The 27,540-nt window shown below is 45.0% G+C and overlaps 1 protein-coding gene across 11 annotated transcripts; it reads left to right on the top strand.

Moving 5' to 3' along the window:
- Positions 1–4,390: 4,390 nt before the first annotated feature.
- On the top strand, positions 4,391–26,117 carry LOC127007822 (blastula protease 10-like). 11 transcript variants are annotated; one of them, XM_050879215.1, is made up of 9 exons: positions 4,391–4,497; positions 9,375–9,410; positions 12,187–12,222; positions 13,906–13,941; positions 19,643–19,678; positions 23,713–23,769; positions 23,894–24,080; positions 24,513–24,700; positions 25,212–26,111. In XM_050879215.1, the coding sequence occupies exons 1-9, from the start codon at positions 4,435–4,437 to the stop codon at positions 25,431–25,433; spliced, it is 861 nt and encodes a 286-aa protein (XP_050735172.1). In that variant the 5' UTR covers positions 4,391–4,434; the 3' UTR covers positions 25,434–26,111. The 11 variants fall into 11 exon arrangements, with proteins under 11 accessions (XP_050735172.1, XP_050735178.1, XP_050735184.1 ...); XM_050879221.1 differs by lacking the exon at positions 13,906–13,941; XM_050879227.1 differs by lacking the exon at positions 19,643–19,678 and having other exon boundaries at positions 25,212–26,110.
- The last annotated feature ends 1,423 nt before the right edge of the window (positions 26,118–27,540 follow it).

Raw genomic sequence — 27,540 nt, 5'->3', positions numbered from 1 at the left:
AAGGGCATTTCTTGGTGACCAACTTGATTTAAGACAAAAATGCCACCAATGACACGACCTGGCAACCCCTATGTGGCTGCCCCATGGCTGGCCAGGTGTGTGACGAGTCATGGATACCAACCTGTCTCATAAATTAATTTACCCGCGTTACCTGTTATTTACATGTAGATCAACAACGCTATTGTTATGTTTTATGATATATAATGTATATGAATACAATGGTGTGTGAAAAACGCATTATTTATCTCGTTTTCTGTTATTATTGGTTTGAAAGTGCTGCCAACATTATTATGACCTGCGGTGTTGGTCTTGTCTTGCCCGCCTGCGACGGGGAGGGGATGGGGCGGGTTATACATACCCCAGACCCGCGTATGGGGATGGGGACGGAAAGGGAATGGGGAAGATTAATACTACGGCCGTTAGACTCCACTCTGTCCAATAGAGCTGTGTGAGTGGAGCCCCCCCACACGTGAGATGCTCACTCAAAATGGCGAACCATAACCATGCCTCGGAGTCCCCGCCTAGGGGGGGGGGGGACCACAAATTCCCCCATGGAGGACTCCCCTTCTGGCTGCCGACTCGAAAGGTGTCTTGATAACTCCTCGAACCTCTTTCTTATCAGTTTCTGCAACATTCGCGGTCTTCGTTCTAATTTTCATTCTGTGGAACACCATCTCTCCTCCTCTAAACCTCACCTTCTCTTCCTCATCGAAACACAGGAGAGAGAGAGAGAGAGAGAGAGAGAGAGAGAGAGAGAGAGAGAGAGAGAGAGAGAGAGAGAGAGAGAGAGAGAGAGAGAGAGAGATTTACATAACCTTACATAGATATCCAGACAACACATACCCTATGGGCGTGACATGGTGGTCTGTCCTCAAATCTGTGTGAAATTATATTACTCAACTGGCACCTAAACTTGGAATTTCGCAAAGTGTCAACGATTATAAACAATATTGATTTGTCCACATTCGTACAGCCATAAGTATTTTAAAACATTTGATCGGTTTTCCTCGGTGGCGACGTTTCTCAAGAGGGAACATGCTAGGGGTTGAGAGCCTTTCATCACAAGGTTTGTTGCGCAAGGAAGGGATTGTTTCTGTCGCTTGACGCTAAACACCTTCTAATTTAGCAGTGTTCTTTGCATGGTGGGGTGACCAAAACTGTACCGCACATTCCCAGTGGGGTCTGACTAAGCTATAGTAAAGCGGGAGTATTACAAATTTATTTTATAATAAAAAGTTTCTTTAAATGAAGCCCAGCGTTCTCTTCATTTTATTTGCTGCGTCGATGCATTGTTGTGAGAATTTAAGGTTTGATACGATTTTGATACCCAGGTCCCAGACGCACTGAACGCTTTTGAGTTTAACGCCGCGCATTTCGTAATCGAACCTCTTATTTCTTGTTCTAACTTGAAGAACCTGGCACTTATCTACATTAAAGGGCCTCTCCATCTATCTGACCAAGTTGAAATTTTATGCAAGTCTTCTAGGAGATTTTGTCTGTCTTCGTCAATGAGGACGGAGTTACCAATCTTTGTGTCGTCTTCAAATTTTAGCAATGAGATTATTGAATCCGATGTCCACATCGTTGATGTAAATAATAAAGAGCACTGGGCCAAGAATCAAGCCCTGAGGGACACCACCAGTGACCGGCGCCCCCTCTGAGTTAAATCCGTCGATCACCATTCTTTATTGTCTGTTGCTCAACCAATCTGCGATCCACTGGTGTACTTGACCGTCAATACCTAGTTGCTTTAATTTAGAGAGATAATAATGGTGTTTATCTTTATCAAACGCTTTCTGAATATCCAAATATACTGCATCCAAGAATTTGGTTACGTCATAAACTGTGAAGATGTTGTTGTAAAGGTACTGTCAGTAAGTTTGATAGGCAAGATCTCTTGTTACGGAAGCCATGTTGTGAATCCTTTATTAATGAGTGGCTTTCAATATAACTCACAATTTTGTCTCTAATTATGTTCTCGAGTAGCTTACCTACTACTAAAGTTGGACTAGTGGGCCTGTAATTATCCGTTAATTTTTTATCTCCTTCCTTAAAAATCGGTGTTACGTTAGCCTATTTCCAATCCAAAGGGACGACGCCTTGTCGTAAGGACATATTAAATACGGTTGTGAGAGAGGATAGTATTTCGTTCTTTTTTTCTTTAAATAATAAAGGATATAATTATATCGTCTGGTCCTGTGCTTTTACTTGTTTTAAGGGACTGAAGAGCAATCAGTTTTTTTTTCTTTACAGTTAAGGAGACAACTCAAGGGCGTAAAGAAGAAGAAAAAAAAAGCCCGCTACTTACTGCTCCTGAATAGAGGTCAAAGGAGTGTCCAAAAAGAGAGATCAATTTCGGGAGGAGAGGTGTCCTGATACCCTCCTCTTGAAAGAGTTCAAGTCGTAGGCAGGAGGAAATACAGATGAAGGAAGATTGTTCCAGAGTTTACCAGCGTGAGGGATGAAAGAGTGAAGATGCTGGTCGACTCTTGCATAAGGGGTTTGGACAGTATAGGGATGAGCATGAGTAGAAAGTCGTGTGCAGCGGGGCCGCGACAGGGGGGGAGGCATGTAGTTAGCAAGTTCAGAAGAGCAGTCAGCATGAAAATATCGATAGAAGATAGAAAGAGAGGCAACATGGCGGCGAAATTTGAGAGGTAGAAGACTATCAGTATGAGGAGGAGAGCTGATGAGACGAAGAGCCTTTGACTCCACTCTGTCAAAGAGAGCTGTGTGAGTGGACCCCCCCCCCCCCCACACACACACACACATGAGATGCATACTCCATACGAGGTGGGACATGGCCCCTGTAAATGGATAGCAACTGTGCGGGGGAGAAGAACTGGCGGAGACGGTACAGAACGCCCAGCCTCGAGAAAGCTGATTTAGTAGATGAGATATGAAGTTTCCAGTTGAGATTTTTAGTTAAGGATAGACCGAGGATGTTTAGTGTTGAAGAAGTTGATAGCTGAGTGTTGTCAAAGAATAGGGGATAGTTGTTTGGAAGATTGTGTCGAGTGGATAGGTGGAGAAACTGTGTTTTTGAGGCGGTGAAGGACACCAGGTTCCTCTTGCCCCAATCGGAAATAAGAGTAATCTCTGCGGCTGCGTTCTGGTGCCTCCAGCCTTGAATCGTTAGTTCCTGTAGGGTGGGTCTTCTATTAAAAGAAGTACTTCATTGGTAGTTATTTCAAGGTTTGGCAATGCATGGATGTGATTTACAGTAATAGTATTGTCTTAACTGGTGTTGGTGGTGGTGGCGGTACGACTACTATATAATTATATTTTATAGTAATAAATACTTAGAAAATTATTTGTTTAACAAGTTTGCAAAACAAAATCACTAATTCGCCGTCACAATTAGGGGTCCAATTCCACTTCTGATCGCCTTCCTGTTGTTTATATATATGAAGAAAGATTTTAGATTATTTTCAAAGTTTGCTGCAATGTTTTCTTCATATGTACGCTTTGCCTGACATACTAATCTTTTAACTCGCCGCCTGGCTTCATGGTAAAGTCTTATGTTTTCGTGCGTGTTTTGTTCTTTATTTAACCTGTAAGACAATTTTCTCTCCTTAACTGAACGTTTACTTTCGCTATTAAACCAAGGTGGGCTTTTATTAGTGTTACTTCGCTTCTCGCACAATGGGACAAATGTGTTCTGCTGAGTGAGTAAATGATTTTTAAAGCTTAGCCAGGCTTCCACTACGTTGCCATCATCTGATAGTTTTATTTCCGTTAGTTTTTGTCGGATTTCTACGAAATTTGCTCTTTTGAAATTGGGTACCTTTACTTTATTTTCAGTCACTGATGTTTGAGCTCCAATGTCGACGCGCATTAATCTATGATCGCAAGAACCGAGGTATTCTCCTACCGTGACATTACTGACTAGGTTATCTTGGGTCGCTATAACAAGGTCGAATATGTTATTTTGTTGAGTTGCTTGAGTAAACATTTGGCTTATGTAACTTTCTTCTAAAAAATCAATAATTCTATGTGACTCGCCTTCTGTACCTGACAGTGTCGCCCAGCCGATATGGGGGAGGTTAAAGTCTCCTAATATCAGTGAGTCGCTGTTATTAAGTGACTGCCTTAAAACATTGTACATTTCAACATCGAGAGAGAGAGAGAGAGAGAGAGAGAGAGAGAGAGAGAGAGAGAGAGAGAGAGAGAGAGAGAGAGAGAGAGAGAGAGAGAGAGAGAGAGAGAGAGAGAGAGAGAGAGAGAGAGAGAGAGAGAGACTAAACCTAGCCTTCCGGTTCAAAGTCATGAACGAATTAAAAATGCAGACACGTTTCTGAAATTGAATCCGTGGAAGTGATGGCGGAGGTGTGCTGGGGGTGAGGGGGGGGGGGAGGGACAACTCTATGCCTATATAATGACAGGCTGAGAGCTGGATGACACCATTCCTCTTCCGGGGGTCGTTAGGAGAAGATGGGCCGTCCCATGTACTGGCTGGCATTTGCCTTCTGCACCCTCGCTCTTGCGTCCTCGAAGGTAAGTGTTTTATATATATATATATATATATATATATATATATATATATATATATATATATATATATATATATATATATATATATATATATATATATATATATATATATATATATATATATATGTAACGTATACACAGTGAGTACGTAGGAAAACCCCCACCGAAACAGGCGTATGCCACTCTCGATGAGTTATATACGGGAATCGAGGAGGGTGCTGCAACCCACCAAAGACTCTTCCTGTCTCCTCTCTTTCGGTTACCCAGTTGTCTCATCAACACCAGAGATTAGTTTAGCATGCTCTCTAAAGACAAATCCTCTTACTATCCACTTAACACTACATACATGAAGCAACGCATACCATTTCTTCATTTTTATTCAAAATTTATGATTGCTTCACTAGAAAATGCCTCAGAGCTCCCGTTTAGAGGGGGGGGAGGCACAAATGCCCCCGAGAGGACTCCCCTTTTGGCTTTCGATCTGAGAGGCGTCTTGATAGCACTTCTTTTATATATATATATATATATATATATATATATATATATATATATATATATATATATATATATATATATATATATATATATATATCAACTTCTGCAACATTCGCAGTCTTCGTTCCAATTTTCATTCTGTGGAGCATCATCTCCTCTTGTAAACCTCACCTTCTTCCTCACCGAAACACAGGTCTCGGCGGCTACTGACAGTAATCTCTACTCTGTTAATACTATCTCTATCCCAAATTTCAATCCGAGACTGGATGTTGTGTCTACGTACGCAACGACATCACATGCTCTCGTGATGACCTAGACTTCATAATTTTCCATCATCTGGGCGGGAATTCACAAACATACCCACTAACTACGAACTAACATAACTACGCACTATTGATTTAGCGCCCGACGTTAGCGTCAGATTCACAAAGCAAACTTTAGATGGTAGTTAGAGGCGCGCTGTCAGCGAGGCCGCTGATTGGTTGATGACGTCATTGGCCTTGCAGCGAATCACAAGCATGTTCACAAAACCGTCAGCCAATCGTAGGAGGCCCTCCAGCTGCTGGTTCAAAAGAACCCGTTCTCTTTTCCCATTTTCTTTCTTTTAAGGCAAACTGTACTAAATCATAATCTAGGAACTATTATTTCGTTGTTTGCTGCACATTTACGTCAAGGTAACTCTGCTGTTCGATGTCTTGTTATCTAAGAACATGCTTAAGGGGAAGAAAAAAAAGATAAGGAGGAGATTGAGGCAGGAAGAGAGCAAATTAAAAATAATGTAGCACATATATATACCGAGGCAGACAATGACGGAAGGAAGGAACGAGGAAAAGTTAAGACTGTCTTGCCATATCTGCAGCCCAACTCATGGGCTGTCACCCGACAAAGGTCCATGGTCCCACGGAGGGACAAATGTAGAGATGGATGGATGATCGAATGGATGAGGAGGTAGGAAGATGAAGGAGGAGGGAGGTCTGGCAATCCCCCGGCCGGGTGTTGCCATACCGCCCACACTTATGATGTACCTCTCAAAGTGTGTATATCTCATCATTTTATAAAGAAATGGGCTTCCTCTACTCGCAAAGTTATATTTCAAGGTGAAAAACGCGATTTATAAGCATTTATACATAAATATAATGATACTGTTATCGTTTACTACACCCCCGAGGCAGCAGTTATTTAGCGTCACACAGAGCGCGGTAAGGGATTGTGAATCCGCGCGCTAACCCGTGACGTCATCGATTAGTTGGTAGTTATTACAGCGCGAGCTTTGTGTATCGCAATGTTTTCAAAACTACGCACTTAGGGCCCAAAACTACGCACTAAGCCTTAGTGAATCTAGGCCCTGGCTAAGACTTCATTGTCACTATTACTAAATAAATTTGTGCGGTTTATTTCTCAATGATAGAGAGGTAGCTCACAAAAGGTACCAGAGCCTTCAAACTAATGCTAATTATGAACTTTACATTTCTGCCCGAAATCGTGCCAAATCTATTCTCCGACTAACCAAAAATTCTTTCATTAATAGAAAATGTCAAAACCTTGCTTTCTAACTCTTCCTGTGACTTCTGGCATCTAGCCAAAACATCTCCTCCAACTTCACTTCTTCATCTTTCCTCCACTCTCAGTCCTGACGGCAACACTGCCGTCTCATCTATCTCTAAGGCTGAACTCTTCTCTCAAACTTTTCTAAAACTCCACTCTGGACGATTCTGGGCATATTCCTCCTACTCATCCCCTCTGACTCCTTTATGCCTGTTATAAAGATTCTTCAAAATGACGTTTTCTATGCCCTATCTGGCCTCAATACTCAGAAGGCTTATGGACATGATTGAGTGACTCCTATTGTCCTTAAAAACTGTTACTCCGTGCTTTCACCACGACTGTTCAAACTCTTTCGACTCTGCATGTCAACATCTCCATTTCATTATTTCTGTAAGTATGCATTCATACAGCCTGTACCTAAGAAGGGTGACAGATCCAATCCCTCAAACTACCGTCCTATTGCTTTACCTTCTTGTTCATCTAAAGCTTTTGAATCAATCCTCAACCGGAAGATTTAAAAGCACCTTTCCACTTCTGACCTTCTCTCTGATCGCCAGTATGGGTTCCGCAAGGGGCGTTCTACTGGTGATCTCCTAGCCTTCTTAACTGACTCTTGGTCATCCTCTCTTAGCCGTTTCGGTGAAACTGTTGCTATTGCGCTGGACATATCAAAAGCTTTTGATAGGGTCTGGCACAAATCTTTGCTTTCTAAACTACCCTCCTACGGTTTCTATCCTTCTCTGTACCTTTATCTCCAGTTTCACTTCTGACTGTTCTATTTCTGCCGTGGTAGACGGTCACTGTTCTTCCCCTAAATCTATTAACAGTGGTGTCCCACAGGGTTCTGTCCTATCTCCCACTCTTTTTCTGTTGTTCATTGATGATCTTCTTTCCAAAACGAACTGTCCTATCCATTCCTACGCCGATGATTCCACTCTGCATTATTCAACTTCTTTAATAGAAGACCCACCCTGCCGGAACTTCCAGACTCAAGGCGGGAGGCCGCAGAACGCTTAGCCTCAGACCTTACTATTATTTCCGATTGGGGCAAGAGGAACCTGGTGTCCTTCAACGCCTCAAAACACAGTTTCTCCACCTATCCACTCGACACAATCTTCCAAACAACTATCCCCTATTCTTTGACAACACCCAGCTATCACCCTCCTCAACACTAAACATCCTCGGTCTATCCTTAACTCAAAATCTCAACTGGAAACTTCATATCTCATCTCTTACTAAATCAGCTTCCTCGAGGCTGGGCGTTCTGTACCGTCTCCGCCAGTTATTCTCCCCCGCACAGTTGCTGTCCATATCCAGGGCCTTGTCCGCCCTCGTATGGAGTATGCATCTCATGTGTGGGGGCTCCACCACACAGCTCTTCTGGACAGAGTGGAGGCAAAGGCTCTTGTCTCATCAGCTCTCGTCCTCATACTGATAGTCTTCTACCTCTTAAATTCCGCCGCAATGTTGCCTCTCTTTCTATCTTCTATCAATATTTCCACGCTGACTGCTCTTCTGAACTTGCTAACTGCATGCCTTCCCCCCTCCCGCGGCCCCGCTGCACTCGACTTTCTACTCATGCTCATCCCTATACTGTCCAAACCCCTTATGCAAGAGTTAACCAGCATCTTCACTCTTTCATCCCTCACGCTGGTAAACTCTGGAACAATCTTCCTTCATCTGTATTTCCTCCTGCCTACGACTTGAACTCTTTCAAGAGGAGGGTATCAGGACACCTCTCCTCCCGAAATTAACCTCTGATTTGGACACCTTTAACCTCTGTTCGGGAGCAGTGAGTAGCTGGCCTATTTTTTTTTTTTTTTTTGCGCCCTTGAGCTGTCTCCTTAGCTGTAAAAAAAAAAAAAAATTAACTGTATCAAATATGTGAAATTCTTTGACCACTTGAACTCTAAAGTGGAACACATTTTACTCTGTCTCCCTTCGTTGAAATATCCGTCCTTCCTTTGTCTGTATATCCTCCTGCCTATGAACTGACCTTTTTAAGAAGAGTGTATCAAGACACCTCTCCACCCGAAATTGATCTCTCTTTTGGCTACTCTTTACTTTTATAATTTGTGGGAGCGGCGAGTAGCGGGCTTTTTTTTTGTACTCTTTTTGTTGCCCTTGAGCCGTGTCCTTCGATGTATAAAACAAACAAACAAACAAACAAATAAGTGTAGGATAAGGCTGGGGGGAAAAGAGTCTTGAGTTTAAATATTTAAGGACATTTTTATATACGCATGTAGGTATGGAAGGTGAGGTGAGGGAAAGAGCAGGGAAGGGCAGATAGGTAGTAGTGTGTTGGGGAGAGTTATGAGAGGAAACAGTATGAGCATGAGGGTACAAAAGTGAATAGGTAACAGTATTATCCTGCCAACTCTGTCATATGGATCAGAGACATGGAATGCAGCACAACAATCAAGAATACGTGCAGTGGACATGAGTTATACAAGAGGTGCATGTAGTGGGTCAGGATGGGATGGAGAAAGTAATGAAAGTGTATGAAGGAAAAGAGAGAGGGAGGGACGGGTACCTAGGAAAGACGCGTAATGTACGTGTATGTAAATATAATATATAATAAATATAAATATAATATAATATAATTTAATTTAATCAGCCATGGGGGTGCGTAACAGCAGGAGAGGTATTAAAGGGTACAATAGGCGAAAAAGTTTGGGTGAGAGAGAGAGAGAGAGAGAGAGAGAGAGAGAGAGAGAGAGAGAGAGAGAGAGAGAGAGAGAGAGAGAGAGAGAGAGAGAGAGAGAGAGAGAGAGAGAGAGAGAGAGAGAGAGAGAGAGAGAGAGAGAGAGAGAGATTCACTGCCTCTTTCTTTCCAACAGGACGAGGAGCGTGCGGCGACTCCAATCATTCTTGACGTAAGTACAGAATCAATATTTTTACTTTTGTTAAGTACTGCTTTTATTACTTGGGACTTCAGGTCTCCTGGGCCAAGACCAAGGTACAGGTGTTTGGAGGCTTGCTACATGAAGCAGTACACTTTGTTCATGCGTGTGGCGAGGACACTGAGATCGCGGAAAAGCTCACATATCTTGGTGGAGTAGTTCAGAACAACGGTGAGTCTCGCCAGGAAGTCTTGCGGCTGATCGGCCTGGCCCACGGTGTTATGGACTCGCTCAGCAGGAGTGTATGGCGTTGACGACACCTGTATACATAGAAGGACAAAGCTCCCAATCTTCCAGTCCGTTGTGCTCCCTGTCATTTCCTAAGGCTGTGAGACATGAATTGTAGAGTGGTCGAGTGGGTGAAGCGTGGTGCGCTGAGACGGTTTGGACACGTGATGAGCATGGAGGAGAATGAATTTGTGAAGAGAGTTTATGAGGGAAGGATTGAGGGAAGAGGTGTCAGGGAGAGACCACCTGTGAAGTGGATCAATAGGGTGAGCGAGCACTGGAGCAAGATTAGGAAGTAGCAGGATGGAGTGTGCCGAGAGGGAGTGCCAGAACAGGGAGACACTTCTGCCGCGGCCACCCCCTGGAGGGAACAGGGCGTCGGAGATACAGATAGAACAGATAGACGATATGAAATTATTAATGAAATTGTGTTAGAGGGAACAAAACGCTGCTGACAATAGGGAAATGCAGTAGTGGACGTGGCGCTGCTGTCAGTTCTGGTGCAGATGTCCTGGACATCTTGCGTTTTTTTTTTGTTTTTTTTTTACGTCTCCGCCTATAGCGCCGGTAGGCTTGTTTGAGGGGCCTGGATGGTATTCGGCCCCAGCCCGTTGTGGCGCAGGCAAGTGTTTATGTGGCGCCATCTTGCTTGGCTCATGCTGCCCCCCGGAGCTCATCAATGACCCTAACCTTTAGAGAGAGAATCTAGAGTCCGTGTTGATAGGTGGTCTTCTGGACAGCATGTGGGTACCTTTAGGCCACTCGACGGTGGCTGAAAAATCCCAGCTTGTGGCACCGGACGAGGCACGAACCCTCGTCGTCCTGGACGCGGTGCCATCACGCTAACCACTCAGCCGTCGCCTTCCCGAACATTACTGACTAGATTACCTTGAGTTGCTCTAACAAGGTATTATGTGTTATTTAGTCGAGTTGGTTCAGTAACCATGTGACTTATAATATAGGTATTTATCCTAAAAAAAATCAAGCATTCTGTGTGTGTGTGTGTGTGTGTGTGTGTGTGTGTGTGTGTGTGTGTGTGTGTGTGTGTGTGTGTGTGTGTGTGAGAGAGATAGAGATTTACATAGATTTACATAGAAAATCAGACCACACAGACCCCATGGTCCAGACTTGGTGGTCTGTCCTTAAACCTAAGTGATTTTACATTAATCAGAAGACTCCAAAACGTTGCATTTCTACTCTAGTTGATATTAAGTTGAAGGAAGTGACGGTCGAGCTTATTTTTGAAGGAGTCAATCGTGTTACACTGGACCACTGACGGTGGAAGCTTATTCCATTCTCGCACTACAACGTTGGTGAAGAAAAATTTGGTGCAGTCTGAATTTACTTGTCTACATCTGAGTTTTACGCCATTGTTCCTCGTGCGCAAAGTGTCATCGATCATAAACAATGTTGATCTGTCTACATTCGTGAAACCATTAAGTATTTTAAAACATTCGATCAGTTTTCCTCGGAGGCGACGTTTCAAGAGAGAACATGTTAGGGTAGAAAGCCTTTCTTCGTAGGATTTGTTGCGCAAGGAAGGGATCATTTCGTTGCCCGACGCTGAACACCTTCTAATTTAGCAATATCCTTGCATGGTGGGGAGACCAAACTGTACCGCATATTCCAAGTGGGTCTGACTAAACTGTTGTAGAGCGGGAGTATTACATCTTTATTCTTGAATACAAAGTTTCTTTTAATGAAGCCCAACATTCTGTTCGCTTTATTTGCTGCATCGATGCATTGCTGTGAGAATTTGAGGTTTGACGCGATTTTGACCCCCAAGTCTTTGACGCATTGAACGCTTTTGAGTTTAACGCCGCGCATTTCGTATTCGAACTTCTTATTCCTCGTTCCAACTTGAAGGACCTGGCACTTGTCTACGTTAAAGGGCATCTCCCATCTATCCGACCAAGCTGAAATTTTGTGCAAATCCTCTTGGAGGCTTTGCCTGTCTTCGTCAGTGAGAACCGAGTTACCAATCTTTGTGTCGTCTGCAAATTTACTAATGCGGTTATTGAGTCCAACATCCACGTCGTTGATGTAAATAATGAAGAGCACTGGGCCAAGGACCGAGGAGGAGAGAGAGAGAGAGAGAGAGAGAGAGAGAGAGAGAGAGAGAGAGAGAGAGAGAGAGAGAGAGAGAGAGAGAGAGAGAGAGAGAGAGAGAGAGAGAGAGAGAGAATTATATGGGAAAGTAAATAGCCAGAGGTGCTTTGGAAGTGTCTGAGAGAGAGGGAGAGAGAGAGAAGGGGGGGAGGGGGTCTTTATTAGGCGTCTAGAGTGTGTATGTGTGTATGTGTGTGTTTGGGTGTAGTGAGAAGTGTAGCAAGTGTAGTGAAGTGTGTGTGTGTGTGTGTGTGTGTGTGTGTGTGAGAGAGAGAGAGAGAGAGAGAGAGAGAGAGAGAGAGAGAGAGAGAGAGAGAGAGAGAGAGAGAGAGAGAGAGAGAGAGAGAGAGAGAGAGAGAGAGAGAGAGAGAGAGAGAGAGAGAGAGATACACTGCCTCTTTCTTTCCAACAGGACGAGGAGCGTGCGGCGACTCCAATCATTCTTGACGTAAGTACAGAATCAATATTTTCACTTTTGTTAAGTACTGCTTTTATTACTTGGGACTTCAGGTCTCCTGGGCCAAGACCAAGGTACAGGTGTTTGGAGGCTTGCTACATGAAGCAGTACAGTCTGTTCATGCGTGTGGCGAGGACACTGAGATCGCGGAAAAGCTCACATATCTTGGTAGAGTAGCTCAGAACAACGGTGAGTCTCGCCAGAAAGTTTTATGGCGGATTGGCCTGGCCCACGGTGTTATGGACTCGCTCAGCGCGAGTGTCTGGCGTTGACGACACCTGTATACACAGAAGGACAAAGCTCCCAATCTTCCAGTCCTTTGTGCTCCCTGTCATTTCCTAAGGCTGTGAGACATGAATTGTAGAGTGGTCGAGTGGGTGAAGCGTGGTGCGCTGAGACGGTTTGGACACGTGATGAGCATGGAGGAGAATGAATTTGTGAAGAGAGTTTATGAGGGAAGGATTGAGGGAAGAGGTGTCAGGGAGAGACCACCTGTGAAGTGGATCAATAGGGTGAGCGAGCACTGGAGCAAGATTAGGAAGTAGCAGGATGGAGTGTGCCGAGAGGGAGTGCCAGAACAGGGAGACACTTCTGCCGCGGCCACCCCCTGGAGGGAACAGGGCGTCGGAGATACAGATAGAACAGATAGACGATATGAAATTATTAATGAAATTGTGTTAGAGGGAACAAAACGCTGCTGACAATAGGGAAATGCAATAGTGGACGTGGCGCTGCTGTCAGTTCTGGTGCAGATGTCCTGGACGTAATAATAATAATAATAATAAACGGTTTATTGCATGAAGTACCCGGCAGCCCTAGAGCTGAAAATATACATCAGTGGAAGATGAAATGAAATGAATGAGACAAATGAACAAAGTAGCATGATTGAAAATAAAAAGGAAAATAGAAATAACAATAATAGCAATAATCATAGTAAAGATAATAATAATAATCATGATAATAATAATGATAATAATAATAGTAATCATAATCCTAATAATATTCATAATAATAATAATGATGATTGCATCTTGTCCTTACATCTGTAATATGTGGCAACATTAAAAACATGCAGCGCGCTGAACGTGTCATCAGTACTTTTCAGTAAGTGGTTCTACCTGTGTCTCCGTGGTTATGTTCCCTTGTGTGTGCGGGGGAAGGGGGGCATGCATGCGCTCTTGCCTGCTTTTATTGCCTATTTACATACCTTTGCATACACAGAATCTAGAGTCCGTGTTGATAGGTGGTCTTCTGGACAGCATGTGGGTACCTATAGGCCACTCGACGGTGGCTGAAAATCCCAGCTTGTGGCACCGGTCGTTGGCACGAACCCTCGTCGTCCTGGACGCGGCGCCGTCACGCTAACCACTCAGCCGCCGCCATCCCGGACTTTACTGACTAGATTACCTTGAGTTGCTCTAACAAGGTGTTATGTGTTATTTAGTCGAGTTGGTTCAGTAAACATGTGACTTAGGTATTTATCCTCGAAAATATCATGCATTCGTGTGTGTGTGTGTGTGTGTGTGTGAGAGAGAGAGAGAGAGAGAGAGAGAGAGAGAGAGAGAGAGAGAGAGAGAGAGAGAGAGAGAGAGAGAGAGAGAGAGAGAGAGAGAGAGAGAGAGAGAGAGAGAGAGAGAGAGAGAGAGAGATACACTGCCTCTTTCTTTCCAACAGGACGAGGAGCGCGCGGCGACTCCAATCATTCTTGACGTAAGTACAGAATCAATATTTTCACTTTTGTTAAGTACTGCTTTTATTACTTGGGACTTCAGGTCTCCTGGGCCAAGACCAAGGTACAGGTGTTTGGAGGCTTGCTACATGAAGCAGTACAGTCTGTTCATGCGTGTGGGGAGGACACTGAGATCGCGGAAAAGTTCACGGGTCGTCGCCAAGAACACCTATTTGACAAGGCTTTTATGACCCTGGTGGTAGTTTGACCCTTCTTCTGTACCCTGAGCCTAAAAACACTCATTAGAACCTGATTGATATCCCCCTTTGACCTTTAGAAATAGCTGATGTGAGAAGGGAAAGTGTCTTGTAATACCAGCTCACATATCTTGGTAGAGTAGTTCAGAACAACGGTGAGTCTCGCCAGGAAGTCTTGCGGCTGATCGGCCTGGCCCACGGTGTTATGGACTCGCTCAGCAGGAGTGTCTGGCGTTGCTGATACTTGTGTAGAAGGATAAAGCCCTGATCTTCCAGTCCCTTGTGCTTCCTGTCTTTCTCTAAGGCTGTGAGACATGGACACTGAACAGTAACTTGAAGAGGCGGATAGATACCTTCAGTAATAAGTGAATCGCTGGAATAACTTTGTGTCCAACCGGCGACTGCTCCGTGACACTGATTCGACATATATTAGCCGCATAGTCCGTCAACGCCAACTCCAGCTATACAGGCATGTGGCACGCTGCCCAGAAATCGACCTGCTCATCGGGTTGTTTTTATAAGAGACAGCCCTGAGTGGAGGAGGTCAAGGGGACGTCCAGAGTTCATGGCTTGAGCAAATCGACAGATCTTTCCAGGAGGTGCTTCGGATGGAAAGGCGGCCTGCAGGCGACTTGAACGGAGGGACCCCGGGACTTGGCGTCGTAGGGAACGCGCCCCCAGGCGTATGCCACCATTTGTTGATTGAACGATCTGTTACTGCGGCAAGGGCTGCCTCTGCTACTTTACTACTACGAACTCTTGTTCCTTTGACTGCTACATCGACAACGTTTTTCCTTTTTTTCTCTATGGTTCTGTTCTTTATTGCTTCTGTTTCTTGGTTTGAACTGATGGTCGGCTCCAGCCCATTATGGCGCAGGCGAGTGTTTATAGTGGCGCCATCATGCACGGGAGCTTAGGTTCAATGGAGCTGCCTTGTACAGGCCTACCGGCCTCTTACAGACTCCTACGTTCTTATGTTCTTATGTACTACTACTGATACTACTATTGCTACTACTACTACTACTACTACTACTACTACTACTACTACTACTACTACTACTACTACTGCTACTACTACTACTACTACTACTACTTTTTTTTTCTACTACATAAATGATACCTCCACCCATGTTTATTTTCCCGACACATAATCATGGAGGGCTCCATAGCTTGGAGGTCATTAGCCCCAACTCTGTTCGCTAATGACTGTGGCATCCAACCATATCACTAATACCACCTGACACTAAATCACCTATCATCTATTACGTCTAGATCCCCCTTTCCTTCCCTACTCAAGTCACTCCTGACCCACCCTAATGTCACTTCCACCACTGTGGCTTCATAGTCCATATTGAGATGGTGGTGGCTTTTCGGCCAGATTGTCTGGTGCCCTGAGACACAGGATGGCCGACCTGAGCAGGAGAACGAAAGGCGACACCTCATCCAGGCGACAACGTGGCTCCTTGGCTGATGCTTCTTTTCTGAGATTAGTTCCGCGAGGCGTGCGTAGAAGCATTGGGCCCTGGGACCCATCCCGCCGGATGTGGTGAAGACGAGGGGGGTGAAGCTGCCTTGATCCACATGTTGGATTCTTTCACCGTATGCCCTTGTCTTCTCCTGCTCGTTCCTGTGGTGGGCGGCTTGCAGGGGCAACTCACGGTGACAGGCAGCCATCGGGTCGAATATGCGGATGTCCATGAACGCCCGCTGTCCGCGCACCCATAATCCGCGGGCACTTACATCAACCCGTGCCTCCTGTGAGGTATTGGCTGTCCTGTACCGAAGGTGTTCGCCGTCCAGGGGAAGCAGTGCCGGCTCGGTAGTGACGTCTTGGCATACCTCCCCGAGCATGCTGGCTGTCAGATCCCTCACTTCATCGTGTCGAATACAGACGAAGCCTCCTTTTTTACATGTCATGGTGTGGGTGACATCATTTGGTGATCCACATGCACAGAAATCAGGCAGTCCCTCAATCGGCCAGCCATATCTCAGAGCAATGGCGTCGACAAATTCTTGTTTGTTGAGGCTGAAGCCCTTTGCTCTGATTGGTAATGACGTTAGCCAGTTAGAGGCGCCTGCCTCCTGTGCTGTGTGTATTTCTCTACCCATTTCTGTGGACAGGTGGTGTGTGTACTACTACTACTACTACTACTGCTACTACTACTACTACTTCTACTACCACTACTACTACTACTACTACTACTACTACTACTACTACTACTACTACATCTATTAGAGTTGCGTTGTGAGCGGTATATTCTCTCATATCCTTTCACAAAGCAATTCATTGGCCCCACCCCGCCAATGACTGTGGCCGACAACCATCTTTATTTAATATTACAAACCTTACTAAACATATTACTTTTAAGCTAACAGAGCTTGTGGTTGATACGACTATCAACCACCGTCGCCTCAAAGTCCAGGTCGGCAATGCGGGTGGTTTTGGGTGCAGGTGACCTGGTTCCTCTCAGGCAGACCAAGGCTGACCTCAGGAGGGAGAAGGACAGCCTGCATCTCATCCAGGCGACCACACTGCTTCTTGGCTGCTGATTCTTATCCGCCAGTGTTTCGGCGAGTCTACTACTGCAACTGCTACTACTACTACTACTACTACTACTACTACTACTACTGCTTTTACTGCTGCTATTACTACAACTACTGCTACTACCACTACTACTACTACTACTACTACTACTACTTAGGTAGAGGCTGGTCTGTATTTGAGTCTGGATGAGCAAAGCAGCATCCTCAACCTTCCTGAGCTGTTTTTCTCTCTTTTTTTTTTCTTCCCAAATTCCTGTTTATGTCTCTTGCTTTGGGTAGCCAGGTAAAACATCCTCTCAGCGGTCCAGCGTCCGTGCTCTACGGCTAGCACTCAGTCCAGTCCCTGATTTGGGAGGAGCCTGCACCCCCTCCTCCTAAAATGTCCCTTTGGTCCTAAAAAAAACGGCGTCAGCCTCGATCCTAATCCCGTATTGCTGGGGCCCGACCGTGCGGCACATTTGGCGAGCCTGCCGTCAATGGCAGGTGGAGGGCAAAGCCTATAGGACCCTTGCATCTTGAAGGAGGAAGGATCCCTTAACTCCTCTCCTTGTTTTCGGAGTGTCTGGGTAGGCGCAGAAGCGGCGCCCGACCGCAGAACCGGCCCCTGGATCAACCTGCAGTTGGACATAGTGGAACTCTGTGGACGAGGAGGCCTGGCAGAGCTGGATGGCTTTGTAATGGAGTAAGTGTTGGTCCAAATCGCTCTGGTGCCAGGAACAGCAACAGTTCTCGCCTCCTGCATTTTGTAAGGTCTAGAATGTTGAGCATTGCAGGTTCTTAGGACCAGAGACCAGAACTGCAGAGCTGGACTTGATATAGGAATGCCGGAAGGGAAAGATTGACCACATTCCTCCAAATGCCCTTTGGTGGATCCTCCAGTCCTTTATATTTTACAGCATATTACAGCTTAAAGGAAATAATAATTGAGAAAAATTCCACTAATCAAGAAGAGTTCAGGAGAGTGGTCAAAGAAAGGTCAATTTCGGAAGAAGAGGTGTCGAAATACTCGCCTTTTAAAAGCGGTCAAGTCGTAAGCAGGAGGAAATATAGAAGGAAGGCTATTCCAGAGTTAACCAGTGTAAGGGATAAAAGACTAAAGATCCTGGTTAACTCTTGCATAAGGGATTTGGGCAGTATAGGGATGAGCTTGAGTAGAAAGTCGAGTGGAGCGGGCTGCTGGAGGGGAAAGGCATGCAGTTTTCAAGTTCATAAGAACAGCCAGCATGAATTTATCGATAGAAGACAGAAAGAGATGCAACACTGCGGCGGAATTTAAGAGATAGAAAACTGTCAGTAGGAAAAAAATGGGGAGTTGATGAGCCGAACAGCCTGAGACTCCACTCTGTCCAAGAGAGCTGTGTGAGTGGAGCTCCCACACAGGAGATGCATACTTATATGAGGGAGTGACAAGGCCCCTGTACATGGATAGCATGTAAGGGGCAAAGATCTATGTCGAGAAGCTGGATCTAGTAAGAGAAGATATAATAATAATAATAATAATAATAATAATAATAATAATAATAATAATAATAATAATAATAATATACGGTTTATTTAGGGAGAAGCAGCTCGAGAGCTGAAAATATACATATTATATATGGAGGTCATTAAAACTACAAACTTAAAAGTAACTTAGGAGTAAAGAGTCTATGTGTTCAGGATTTTCACTATAGTGGGTATTGCACTGTTCTTCTACCTGTCAGTACGCGCACGTGTGGGAGCAGCTTGTTGTGGTGTCGGACATTGTGGCGGGGAGGGGAGCTACCAAAGCCTTTGTCAGACCCTGGCATAAATCTTTGCTTTCTAAACTACCCTCCTACAGATTCTATCCGTCTCTCTGTACTTTTTTCTCTAGTTTCCTTTAAGACGGTCATTGTTCTTCCCCTAAACCTATCAACAGTGCTGTTTCACAGGGCTTTGTTCTATCTCCCACTTATTCATTTATTCATTAATGATCTCTTTAAAATAAATTGTTCGATATTCAACCTTCCGGCAAAGACTTCTCTGCATCTTTTTTTATATGTTTTGGCCTATGGCGCCGGTGGTGTGGCCTGATGGTCGACCCCAGCTCGATGTGGAGTAATCAAGTGTTTACAGTGGTACCATCCTGCTTGTCTCACGCTGCCCCTCGGAGGTCATCTTTGAGCCTCCCTTTAGAGAGATAAACTAGAGTCCGGGTTCATAGGTAGTCCTCAGGACAGCATGTGGGTAGTCTTAGGCTACTCGGCGATGGCTGAAAACTCCCATGCAGCTGTGGCGGCGAACAGGACTTGAACCAGCTTCCTCGTGGCCGCCGCGCCTTCACGCTGACGGTTAAGCACTCTGCCACCCCTCCCTGACTACTCAACCCCAATTACCCAATATTTTTAACAGAAGACAATTTAAACAGGTATTGCCGACCTTTAGGCTGCAGAACGCTTAACTGAGACCTTGGTATCATATTTGAGCAGGGTAGAGATAACTTGGTGTCCTTTAATGTCTCGAAAACTCAATTTCTCCACCTCTAAATTCGACAATGTTCCAAACACCTATCCCCTATTATCCGATATATCTCAGCTGACATTTTGTTTTACATTGAACCCTTTCGGTCAATCCTCAACTCGCTGTCTTAACTGAAAATTGCTCGTCTCTTACTAAATCAACTTCAACGAGGTTAGGCGTTCTGTATCGTCTCCACCAGTTGTTTTCCCATCCCAGATGCTGTCCATTTACTAAGACTTATTCCTTCCTCTTATGGAGTATGTATCTCATGTGTGTGTGTGTGTGTGTGTGTGTGTGTGTGTGTGTGTGTGTGTGTGTGTGTGTGTTTTTTATTTTTTTTAGAGAGAGAGAGAGAGAGAGAGAGAGAGAGAGAGAGAGAGAGAGAGAGAGAGAGAGAGAGAGAGAGAGAGAGAGAGAGAGAGAGAGAGAGAGAAATACACTGCCTCTTTCTTTCCAACAGGACGAGGAGCGCGCGGCGACTCCAATCATTCTTGACGTAAGTACAGAATCAATATTTTCACTTTTGTTAAGTACTGCTTTTATTACTTGGGACTTCAGGTCTCCTGGGCCAAGACCAAGGTACAGGTGTTTGGAGGCTTGCTACATGAAGCAGTACAGTCTGTTCATGCGTGTGGCGAGGACACTGAGATCGCGGAAAAGTTCACATATCTTGGTGGAGTAGTTCAGAACAACGGTGAGTCTCGCCAAAAAGTTTTATGGCTGCTTGGCCTGGCCCACGGTGTTATGGACTCGCTCAGCGCGAGTGTCTGGCGTTGTCGACACCTGTGTAGAAGGACTAAGATCCGGATCTTTGTGCTTCCTGTCTTTCTCTAAGGCATGAACACTGAACAGTAACTTGAACAGGCGGTCTTTGGTAATAAGTGTGTCGCTGGAATGACTGTGTCAAACCAGCGACTACTCCGTGAGATCTATATGACATAAATTATATTGTCCGCATAGTCCGTTAATTTGAATACCGGTGATACCAGTTCGGAAAACTCAGGTACCGGCAGTACCAGTACCGGTACCTGTTGGTGGCGCCAGTTTCGAGTATCACTTCAGTACCAGTACACTTAGTGCCGCCAGTACCGGTACTTAGATAATCGGCAGTATCCTAACAACGTATGCCTCGATTTGGAAAAGAAGATGAAGTTTACAAAATAAATTATGCTCAACAAAATGTAAATCCGTGTGGACTGCGAACGTTAAAAAAAATGGATACAATAACGACAGGATCCATCAAGACACCTCTTTTGGTCGTCACCTGAAGTGGGATCCAATTAAGACACTTCTCATCCCTGCCTAAGGTCGGAAGCTCTAGGCAGTGTTAAGAACTTGTATAATGTAATGCATCTTGTAACCTTTTAAAGGACATGACAACAGTAAATGAAAGAAAAGATGTTAAGAGTATGCTCAGCTACTCCTTGGTGATATATGAGACAGAAAGAGGACACAGAATGTGAGGACACAAATGACTTCTTCAGGAAACCCCCCCCCTCGGACCTTGCTGTGTATCAATCAGTCATTGGGGCACACCCGAGGTGCGCGTCGCACCCCGGGTGTGGAAAACTTCCGAGAAAGATGGAATGAGTGTCGAGTTTTTGCAAATAAAAGCTGGAGAATGGTACAAAAACATCGATTTTTTTTCTCATAAAATCATCATAAAAGAATTCATAAGACTGGGACATGCAGGCACCAATATACACAGAAAAGGCAACGTTAGGAGAAATCGCCCTACCTGCGGAGGCCGTCAACTTGGCCCTTGTGCCAGTACTGGGGGGGGGTCCCATTACCTCGGGCCAGTATGACATCCAGGTAAACCCGGTGGTAGCTGCGGGGATCACGTCTCTTAAAGGTCCCTCTAAACGAGAAAAATGAGAAAAAATCATCACTCACGCAAACCATTTCATAATATATATCAACGCATTTGTGATCGGTTTATGCATCATCTATTTTTTGGGGTTTATATTATGGCAAAAATTTGGCCCATCGCTGGTACACGGTAAAGCCACAAATTTGGGCCGTCGCTGCTACACGGTTAACCACAATTTACCTTCCCAGGTACCCAATTATTGGGCTCGAAAAGGAGAATAAACAGCTTGGCGGGTTGTGCGCCGACTGCCCAGTCAATTTGAAACCAGGTACGCGGATTCATGGGGAGGCGGTGGCTGAGTCGACAGAGTGACGGCGCCGCGTTCAGGAGAACGCGAGTTCAATCCCCGCTCGGTGCCACCAAGCTGGGATTTTTCAGCCGCCGCCTAGTGGCTTAAAACTACCCACATGCTGTCCAGAAGACCACCTATCAACCCGGACTCTAGATTCTAGGATTAAAGATGAGCTCCTGGATGGCAGCATGAGCCAATTTAAGATGGCGCCACTATAAACACTCGCCTGCGCCAGAACGGGCTGGGTCGACCATCAGGGCCCACCGGGAAGAGGCCTATCGGCGCAATAGGCCGCGACGTAGAAAAAAAAAATAAGCGTGCTAACCCCTAGACCGTCGAAGCGCTTTGAAAGTAAGGAAAGATCTAACATAAGAAATAACCGTCCTATCAGCTTACTCTTAGTTATATATCATTTCTATACGAATCACAAACAGCACAAAGGGGGGGGGGGGGGGAGGCGGTGGCTGAGTGGTTAGAGTGTCGGTCCCGCATTCGCCGCGTCCTCGATGATGTCGCTTCGAATCCGCCGCGTCCTCGATGATGTCGCTTCGAATCCGCCGCTACCACCTGGGATCTTCCAGTCACCGCCGAGTGGCCTAAGACTACCCACATGCTGTCCTGAAGACCACCCATCAACCCTGACTCTAGAGGAACTGTTCAAGGGAAATAATAGGGGCTTTGTGGTGCAGTGGTTAGCACACTCAGCTCACAACGGAGAGAGCCTGTTCAATTCCCAAGCGGAGTGGAAAAAATTGGCTTTTCTGAGACCCTATGCCCCTGTCCACCCAGCAGTGAATGGGTACCAGGTATTAATCGGGGGTTGTGTCCCGTCTCCTAGGATCTGTTCCCTTCTCCTATAATTCCTTCCCCTTCTGTCTCTCTCCGGGATATGACAACAGATGTTGCGCCGACTAAACCAAACTTTACAACTTTCAAGGGAAATAAAAAATGAGCTCCGGGGGTCAGCATGAACCAAGATCAGTTGACGCTACTATGAACACTTGCCTGCGTCCATGGGCTGGGGCCGACCACCAGACCCCTCAAGAAAGCCTACCGGCGCTATAGACCAAGATGTAATAAAAAAAAAAAATAATAATAATCAGACAAATCAAATTCCTTCTGTCGCGGAGAAGCCTCAGGCCCTGCAGTGGGTTATCCACCAGGGATCACTCTAAGCAGCAGATAAGGCAAAGGAGAAACCTAATGTGCACATATAACCTTTGTGTGGCACTGGATAACCTCACCTACTTATTCCTCTGAACTCCACTTACAGGTGCAGTGGTTAGCGTGCTAAGCTATGAATCTGCGGACCCGGGTAAATACCCCAGCCCGGACAGAACGCGTTCAACCCACCCAGCTGTTGGGGGCTTTGTGGTGCAGTGGTTAGCACACTCGGCTCACAACCGAGAGAGCCCGGGTTCGATTCCCGGGCGGAGTGGAAAAATTTGGGCGGCTTTTCCGATACCCTACGCCCCTGTCCACCCAGCAGTGAATGGGTACCAGGTATTAATTGGGGGTTGTGTCCCGTCTCCTGGGATCTATTCCCTTCTCCTATAATTCCTTCCCCCTCCTGTCTCTCTCCGGCATTATGACCACAGATGTTGCGCCGACTAAACGAAACTTTCCAACTTTCTCCACCCAGCTGTTCATCCTTCTTTTCGGGATGATCGAGAAATGATTACCTGGGCACACCTGGTGAACATAAACTGTGGCAATACCGGGCTTCATACTGGTCCGTGTCCCCGGTAATGAGTTCTTCCTACCTAAGTCTATATATACCAAGTCAAGTCACTCTGCTTCAAAACTGCGACCGGTACGCGCAGGAGGCGGTTTTGGGGCGGAGCAGCGGGATGACGTCACTTGGAGCCAAAAAAAAAATACCCGCCAGTTCAGTGGTGACTAAGTTGGGGCCGTATGTGCACTCTGGATGTGTATTCTCGCCTTCTTTCACAGCGCGTTCAGGCAAGCCACTGACGAAAAAATATGTTTTTATTGTGCTATTGCGTGACTGTAATTTCAATGCCTACAAACGGCGGTGTGGGGTGTGAAGGAGGGCATGTTGAAGTGATTGATTTAAATTAGTCCGCCTTTCCTCGTTTTCTCTAAATCCCTGTTTCTACATTCTCTATAATTCTCTTATAGTTTGGCTCCAAGCAGTGTCACGCATAAACCACGCCTCGGCCGTGTCTCCTCCCACAAACCTGCGTATGACTTGACTTGGTGTATATAGACTTAGCTTCCCACCACAGGCTCAAAGGAAGCGATGGAGTTGAGCACAGAAGCCACGCTCAGCTATAGTGGATGCACCCAGCTTTAACTTCACCTTTATATTGCACTAATGTAAATATATTTTTTCTCTCTATAGGGGAGTGATGACAAAGGCCACGAGGGACCGGACGACAAAGCAGAAATGAGAGATCTGGTGAGTCTGAATAAAATTACAATGAATACGTAAGCACTCCGCAATACATAGTTTCATCACTCTTGTCTTCCTGTCAGCTATTCCGAATATTCTTTTATTCTTTCCTCTGTTTTTTTTCATTAAGACACGAGACTTCATGGAAACCAATCCTAGTGTTGTTAACGGCCACCAAGTCTTTGAAGGAGACATGGTCTTGACGGAGAGCCAGTGGCGAGCGGTCAGGGAGAGGAAGGCCATTGCAGACCTCTCAGCGCGCTGGCCTCAACAGGGCGGCTTCCCCACCGTGCCCTACTACCTCGACACTACCGACTGTATGTAAAAACTATGTTTCCATTCACAAGCAGACAAAGACGAGCGTACAGGATGGTCGGTATTACAAGACACTTTCGCTTCTCACATCATCTATTTCTAAAGGCCAAAGAGTGGGTCAGTCGGGTTCTAATGAGTGTTTCTTGAGGTTCACGATACAGAAGAAGGGTCAAACTACCACCAGGGTCATAAAACTACGCCTGGAAATGCCCACAACTCTTACGAAAGCCTTGTCAAATATATGTTTTTGGTAGGCGAAATGTCTTGTAATACGACCCTTATAAGAGTATTTGGCCTACTATCGAGATATGTTAACATACTCAAAAGAACCTGAATTATAAATCTCGATTGTATACGATAGTTCAGTAACACGGCCAGTCTCTTTCTTCATACCATAAAAAAATGTTTGTTTTCGGTTTTCACCTCGGACTCAGCCGTCACCGTGGCTGCCATAAATGCAGCGATTGCTCACTGGGAGCAAAACACCTGCATCAGATTCCAGCTCACGTCCAACCTCGCTCAACGGCACGTCAGGTTTTTTGAAGGGTCTGGATGCTGGTCGTATGTCGGCATGCTGGCCCAGAATGGACAAGACATTTCTATTGGAAGTGGCTGCAAAGAAGTAAGTATACTATGGTAATATTATGTCGTAACACAATAAATTATATAGTTACTATAGCTACTGCCCTTCCCAATACCGCTCACTCTACACTGGTTCTGCTCCCATGACATACTCTGCTCCCTCAACATTTAAAACTTATGCCACTTGGTTTAACTGTCTTTCCATGCCTCTACTGATTCCTTGCATTAAACCTTCCCATGAAGTCTTCTCCAAGAAACCTTCCTCTTTTAAGAAACCATACGAAAGTAAATGAAATTCAGGAGTCGCAGCTGTCTGCACAGAAGATGACAGCACCACAAAAACATTACCATTGATAACTAAATAATAAATAGTAATAATAAGAGATGAGATAATGATGAATAACAATAACAAAAATAATGGTAGTTATTATGTGTGTGTGTGTGTGTGTGTGTGTGTGTGTGTGTGTGTGTGTGTGTGTGTGTGTGTAGTTATTTAGTTGGCAGAGGCTTGACAAAGTCTTAATAACATCGTTCTCCTCGACGCGGGTCAGCTCGGCATTGTCGCCCATGAGATCGGCCACGCCATTGGGTTCGTGCACGAGCAGAGTCGCCCCGACCGTGACGACTATGTGGTCATCAATTATGGCAACATCCAAACTGGCAAGGAAAACAACTTCAATAAGTACAGCACGTCAGTGGTCAGCACCTACGGCATACCATACGACTACTCATCCGACATGCACTACGGTTCTACAGTGAGGGACTTTGCATGAGTATGGTTTCCTTCTTATCATGATGACTATACGTTCCCTTATTGTAAAACGTCTCGTCGTCTTTGGGCCAGTTTTACAGTCCAATACAGCAAGTTTGTGAGCTCCCCTACCAAACGGGGGCTTCGTGGTGCAGTGGTTAGCACACTCGGCTCACAATCGAGAGAGCCCGGGTTCGATTCCCGGGCGGAGTGGAAAAATTTGGGCGGCTTTTCTGATACCCTACGCCCCTGTCCACCTAGCAGTGAATGGGTACCAGGTATTAATCGGGGTTGTGTCCCGTCTCTTGGGGTCTGTTCCCTTCTATAATTCCTTCCCCTTCTGTCTCTATCCGGCATATGACCACAGATGTTGCGCCGACTAAACCAAACTTTCCTTTTCCCCAACCAAACACAAAATACGACGAAAATTCCTTGTAGCTCTTGTTGATATAAAAAGGTGGAGGGAATTTTAGGAAACTACACAGGAAATCTCTTTATTAGTATATCATGTAATGAGTAGAAATAGCGGATCATTGTAGTGGATATGGTTTGGTTTGGGCGCTTACAATGACAGAGGGCCAGTTTCACAGTTCCCCATGATGGGTTCGTAAGCTCCCAAACCAATACCAGAGCCTTCGAAATTTCCTTGTATAGTGTCTGGTGTTTATATTTAAGTTCACAAATTTTATGAAACTATACAGGAAAAGTCTTGTGTATTTGGTGTGGCATCGAAGACCTCACCATTTTGGATTGTATGGGATTCTATAGTTTGGTTCGGGCTGTTACGAAGACACTGTGTTGGACTGTGAAATCGGCTCAGAGTGTTGGACTGTCGAACTGGCCCTTAACTCCCCGCAGCAGTCTCCCTTTGACACATTTTTCAGGGGTTCACCAACAACGGCAAGACGACCATCGCCACCCTATATCCCTTGGCGCAGGAGCTCATCGGCCAGCGCACGGGACTCTCTCACAGGGACAAACTATTGGCCAACACCATGTACGGCTGCATCAGTGAGTATGATATATGAGTAATTATGGTGAATATTTTCCGTAGATCTTGAGTCAAACCACGATTTCCGCTGGTGTGGTTCTCATTTGTTTCTTGTTATTGCTGCTGATGATGATGGTGAGTAATACCGTCGTCCTTCGGTGAAATCTACCGTAGCTTTGGAAGATCGTGGACACGTCAGAAAACCACGGAAATATGAGAACCACGCCAGCGGAAATCGTGGTTTGACTGAAGATCCACGGAAAATTTGCCCAGTGTAATAGCCCCTTAACTCGGTAGCTGCGGGGATCATGTTTCCTAAAGGCCCTTCCATCTAAGCGAGAAAAATGAGAAAAAATCAACACTCACGCAAACCATTTCATAATATATATCAATGCATTTGTTTATGCATCATCTATTTTTGGGGGTTTATATCATGGCAAAAATGTGGCCCGTCGCTGGTACACGGTAGAGCCACAAATTTGGCCTGTCGCTGCTACCGGGTTTAAAGAAAGGCGTGTCAGTGGAAGGGACAAACAATGAAACTCTAATGTAAGTAAGTCACGGCACATGCACAGTATTTTTTTATCCAGTTTCCCTTACCCAGATCTAGCTATGCTGTGGTATACGGTCACTGTTCTTCCCTTAAGTTGTGGCTGCCATTAATATTACTATAATTTACAAAATGAATTGCTTAATCTTCCTATTGATAAAAAAAAAGGGGTGTTATATTGAACGTATTGGAGTTCTAATTTCCACGTATAATTTTATTTTTTTTTTTAGGCAAAGAAACAAGAAAGTTAAGTGTAAGAGTGCTGAGTTGTAGTTTTCAATCTCCTTGGTAACAGAATAAATTTAATAAAATACTATATGAATTTGTGAAAAATGGTAGTTTCTGATTACTAAATACTTGATGCTCATTTATTGTTCGTTATTTTTCTGTGGTATATTGTAAACACGGCCAATTGCTTTTCATCAGTTTTTAGTGCCCTGTTCTCTGCAGTAAACGTATCTGAAAGAATAAATTTTAATTTGAGGTTTATATCTATGATACATCAGTCTTAACCACTTAAATGTGGTTATGCTTTATCATAATTTGATCATTGCCTTGAAAGTCTTGTTATGACACACTTGCCATATT

This window comes from Eriocheir sinensis, chromosome 4, assembly GCF_024679095.1.
Source record: "Eriocheir sinensis breed Jianghai 21 chromosome 4, ASM2467909v1, whole genome shotgun sequence".
NCBI lineage: Eukaryota > Metazoa > Arthropoda > Malacostraca > Decapoda > Varunidae > Eriocheir > Eriocheir sinensis.
The sequence above is the reverse complement of the archived record's forward strand: the minus strand, read 5'-3'. Positions and strand labels throughout refer to the sequence as shown.